At 44.4% G+C, this 4,863-nt stretch overlaps 1 protein-coding gene across 1 annotated transcript in view; it reads right to left on the bottom strand.

The window, feature by feature from the left end:
- The window catches only part of LOC129410953 (serine/arginine-rich splicing factor 4-like), a 9,459-nt gene extending 4,870 nt beyond the window's left edge, over nucleotides 1–4,589 (bottom strand). Inside the window, 1 exon segment of the mRNA XM_055160083.1 lies at nucleotides 4,540–4,589. Within this exon segment, the coding sequence (XP_055016058.1) occupies nucleotides 4,540–4,589 (50 nt within the window).
- Between the last annotated feature and the right edge of the window lie 274 nt (nucleotides 4,590–4,863).

Genomic DNA, 4,863 nt, shown 5'->3' with positions numbered 1-4,863 from the left:
ACAGACAGACGTTTGAGTTTGACGTCATGACTTCACAGATTTCTGTTGATTCGTGGGAGCGCAGTCTACAACTTCCGGGGTTCTTCCAAACCATCCATTTATTCATTTTCTTCCTCTTATCCGCGGCCAGGTCGCAGGGGCAGCAGTCTAAGCAGGGACTCCCAGACTTCCTTCACCCCAAACACTTCCTCCAGCTCCTGTGGGGGGACCTCGAGGTGTTCCCAGGCCAGTCCAGAGACGTAGTCCCTCCAGCGTGTCCTGGGTCTTCCCTGAGGTCAGAACACCTCCTGAGAGAGACGTCCAGGAGGCATCTGGAACAGACACACGAGCCTCAACTGCTCCTCTCGACGTGGAGGAGCAGCGGCTCTACTCCGAGCTCCTCCCGTGTGACCGAGCTCCTCACTCTGTCTCTAAGGAAGCGCCCAGACGCCCTGCGGAGGAAACTCATTTCAGCCGCTTGTATCCGTGATCTCGTCCTTTTGGTCATTACATTTACATTACATTCTTACAAACCTTCTAGTGCAGGGGTCTCAGACTCCAGCCCGGGGGCCAACTGCGGCCCTCGGAAGGATTTTTTGCGGCCCTCCACTTAATTCCAAAGAACAATGTCAGTGTGGCCCACAGGAGATGTTCGCACAATCCCACCCCCCGACCGCGGGCCGCACTGACAGATGAAGCTGCAATCAGTGCCCAAGCAGATTCACAACAACAGATTATTAACGCAGCTTATGTCCCAAAACTCAACTTACAGCAGCTGTGAAGCAACGAGTCTAAGTGGATCTGTTAATACGAGTACACGTGCACATACGGCATTTTTTTTTCATGCAACCGCTATTTATCGAATACTCAATGCGGCCCAGCCTCACTCAGACTTTATCTAATGTGGCCCCCAGGTCATTTGAGTTTGAGACTCCTGGTCTAGTGTATTCCCATTCCTGACCTAGTCACTGGAGAGAAATTATATTTAGCAGAGGCACTAGGTGGCGCCAGCCTGATTAATAGGAAATGTCCCTGGTGTCCCTATTTTTGACCATTGATCCCTGCCAACAGTAAAGAGAGGACAGTGTACAGTGTAATTTGTTTAGGTAAAATACAGAAAAGCAGCTTAAAAAATGCCCAAAACACAGAGAAAATGTGACTACACTGACTCATGTTGGTCATGAATGTGCCGAGTGCAGAACAATTTTCCTTAATTACACTCGATTCACAGTTTCATTATTACCAACCACCACAAACCAAGAGTGTGTCAGTTTTTATTTTGAAAATCTGGTCACCCCAGACCAGGTGTCACCAACTGGGAGCTCAGGAGCGACCAGCAGCTTATTACGAAGGGAAGCAACAATAAAAAACAAGATGTTAAAGGTTTAAATAAAAATTGTGAGTTTATGAATTAACAGTGCAAGAAAGAAAAAAAGAACAAAGACATGTGTCGGTGAAATAAAGGGGTTTAGATATAAAGGAATTACCAAACTATAGAGACCTAAACTAAGAACAACAAAAAAAGAACCTGACTAAAGTTGTACTACACGGAAAACAAAAGTGTCTCAAACGAAATCAAGTAACAAAAGCATTAAACAGCATAATTCACGCAAAATGAGACACAAACGATTAAAACAACCAAACAAAATGGCGACTGTCACGCCGGAGTCCAGTCCTGAGAATCCAAATCCCGGCTCGCGGACCAGATTTACATACACACATAAAAAAACAAAAACAAAAGAAGCAACAGGAGCACGGGGTTAATATTCTGCTCAGTAACTCAGATCTGATGAATTAAATGCTTATTGTCATTGTAAATGCGAGCCTACATTTGTGCGTTTAGTCTGTGTTTAGTCCTGGTTTAGACCTGGTTTAGCCCTGGTCTTTAATCCTGGACAAGTTCTAGTTAAGTCCTGGTTTAGTCCTGATCTAGCCCTGGTCTAGTCCTGGTTTAGTCCTGGTTAAGTCCTGGTTTAGTCTTTGTTTAGTCTTGATTTAGTCCTTGTTTAGCCCTGCTCCAGTCCTGGTTTAGTCCTGGTTTAGTCTTTGTTTAATCTTTGATTAGTCCTGGTTTAGCCCTGGTCTAGTCGTACTTTAATCCTGGACAAGTTCTAGTTAAGTCCTGGTTTAGTCCTGATCTAGCCCTGGTCTAGTCCTGGTTTAGTCCTTGTTTAGTCCTGGTTTAGTCCTTGTTTAGTCTTTGTTTAGTCTTTGTTTAGTCTTGATTTAGTCTTGATTTAGTCCTGGTTTAGCCCTGCTCTGGTTCTTGTTTAGACCTGGTTTAGTCCTTGTTTACTCCGGTTTAGCCCTGGTCTAGTCGTACTTTAATCTTGGACAAGTTCTAGTTTAGTCCTGGTTTAGTCCTTGTTTAGACCTGGTTTAGTCTTGGATTTAGTCTTTGTTTAGTCCTGGTTTTAGTCCTGGTTTAGTCCTGGTTTTGTACTTGTTTAGTTTTTTGTTTAGTCCTGGTTTAGCCCTAGTCTAGTCGTTCTTTCATCCTGGACAAGGTCTATTTAAGTCCTAGTTTAGTCCTGATCTAGCCCTGGCCTAGTCCTTGTCTAGTCCTTGTTTAGTCCTGGTTTAGTCCTAGTTTAGTCCTGGTTTAGTCCTTCTTTAGTCCTGGTTTACTCTCTGTTTAGTCTTTGTTTAGCCCTGCTCTAGTCCTTCTTTAGTTCCTGGTTTAGTCCTTGTTTAGTCCTTGTCTAGTCCTTTTTTAGTCCTTGTTTAGTCCTGGTTTAGACCTGTTTTAGTCCTGGTTTAGTCTTTGTCTAGTCCTTGTTTAGTCCTTGTCTAGTCCTTTTTTAGTCTTTGTTTAGTCCTGGTTTAGACCTGTTTTAGTCCTGGTTTAGTCCTTCTTTAGACCTCGTTTAGTCCTTGTTTAGTCCTGGTTTAGTCTTTGTTTAGTCCTGGTTTAGTCTTTGTTTAGTCCTGGTTTAGTCTTTGTTTAGACCTAGTTTAGTCTTTGTTTAGTCCTTGTTTAGTCCTGGTTTAGTCCTTGTTTAGTCCTGGTTTAGTCTTTGTTTAATCCTTGTTTAGTCCTTGTTTATTCCTGGTTTAGTCCTGGTTTAGTCCTTGTTTAGTCCTGGTTTAGTCTTTGTTTCCTTGTTTAGTCCTTGTTTAGTCCTTTTAGTCTGGTTTAGTCCTTGTTTAGTCCTGGTTTAGTCCTGGTTTAGTCCTTGTTTAGTCCTGGTTTAGTCTTGTTTAGTCTTGTTTAGTCCTTGTTTAGTCCTGGTTTAGTCCTGGTTTAGTCCTGGTTTAGTCCTTGTTTAGTCCTTGTTTAGTCCTTGTTTAGTCCTGGTTTAGTCCTTGGTTTAGTCCTGGTTTTAGTCCTGTTTAGTCCTTGTTTAGTCCTTGTTTAGTCCTGGTTTAGTCCTGGTTTAGTCTCCTGTTTAGTCTTGTTTAGTCCTTGTTTAGTCCTTGTTTAGTCCTGGTTTAGTCCTGGTTTAGTCCTTGTTTAGTCCTGGTTTAGTCCTTGTTTAGTACTTGTTTAGTCCTTGTTTAGTCCTGGTTTAGTCCTTGTTTAGTCCTGGTTTAGTCTTTGTTTAGTCCTTGTTTAGTACTTGTTTAGTCCTGGTTTAGTCCTGGTTTAGTCCTTGTTTAGTCCTGGTTTAGTCCTGGTTTAGTCCTGGTTTAGTCCTTGTTTAGTCCTGGTTTAGTCCTGGTTTAGTCCTTGTTTAGTCCTGGTTTAGTCCTGGTTCAGAACTTTCTCCCTCTTGGCTCTGATTTGCTTCATTTGATGTTTATTAAATCCACATCCTTCATGATTATTTTATTTTCTACTCTCATTTCATTGAAAATTAACCCGTCTCCACACAGTTTTTCTCACTTTTCCCGACTTAAATAACACCTCAACGATTCCCCCCGATCGGAATGTCACACGGAGCTTTAATATTCCCTTTCAACGGCTCCGGAATCAAAGAGGCCTTCACTGACCACCCTCTCGCTGGGAAAATCCGCTTTCATTTCATTTGTCATATTTCAAATGAACTCCGTCAAACCGGGCCTTTCAAACGGCGGAGAACAGAGACGGCAGGAGCGCACCTGTCGACAAAGAACACGCGTGTGCCGTTTCATCTGCCGCACTTCAAAAGGCCTCATGCAACATTTAGCAGTGTTTTAGCACAGCCTCCAGCGACAGGGAGGTGACAGGAGCGCACCGGCCCAAAACGAGGAGCCGAGGGGAGGAGGGGGGGGGAGGAGGGGGAGGAGGGGGAGGGAGACGCCGGCAGCCTCCGGGGAAACGTCTGCGGAGGAGCGAGGCCAACGACAGGAACGAGAGGAACGAGGAGTTACAGAAGAAAGTTCAGATTAAACACTTACGAATAAGGCCTGGTTTAGTCAGGGTTCAGTCCTAGTCTATAGTCCTGGTTTAGTCCTGGTCTAGTCCTGGTTTAGGCCTAGTCTATTTCAAGTTTAGTTATAGTTTAGTCCTGGTCTAGTCCTCGTTTCGTCCTGGACATGTTCTAGTTTAGTTTGAGTTTAGTCCTGATCTAGTCCTGGTTTAATCCTGGTCTTATTAGGCCCAAGCACCATGAGTGGAGTAGGGCTGTTGTTACTCACACTGGCACTCGTGTCAGTGACTGGTGCCCGCTGACATGGCACAGTGGCATTGCCCTAATTGTTATTGTTTACCCTAATACGTAGGGGGCACTTGACATCGTGCACGCCCACAAAAACAGAGCACGAAGTGCTCTCCCCTTATCAAACACTCAGTGCCACTCAATAGTGACACTCATGGCCTCCAGTAGAACAGACTGGCATTGCCCGTTGCCGCAACAGTGGCATAACTGTAATCGTTAACTCTCGTAAACTCCAAAAACATGCACTGGGTTTGTGAGTAATCGAAGAGGTCAATGACGAGCGCGTTGCGGTGCAAATTTCAGG

The sequence above is a fragment of the Boleophthalmus pectinirostris genome, unplaced genomic scaffold (assembly GCF_026225935.1).
Source record: "Boleophthalmus pectinirostris isolate CB_2022bp ecotype Guang Dong unplaced genomic scaffold, ASM2622593v1 HiC_scaffold_3, whole genome shotgun sequence".
NCBI classification, from domain to species: Eukaryota; Metazoa; Chordata; class Actinopteri; order Gobiiformes; family Gobiidae; genus Boleophthalmus; species Boleophthalmus pectinirostris.
Note: the sequence above shows the minus strand (reverse complement) of the source record. Positions and strands in the feature narration are given on the sequence as shown.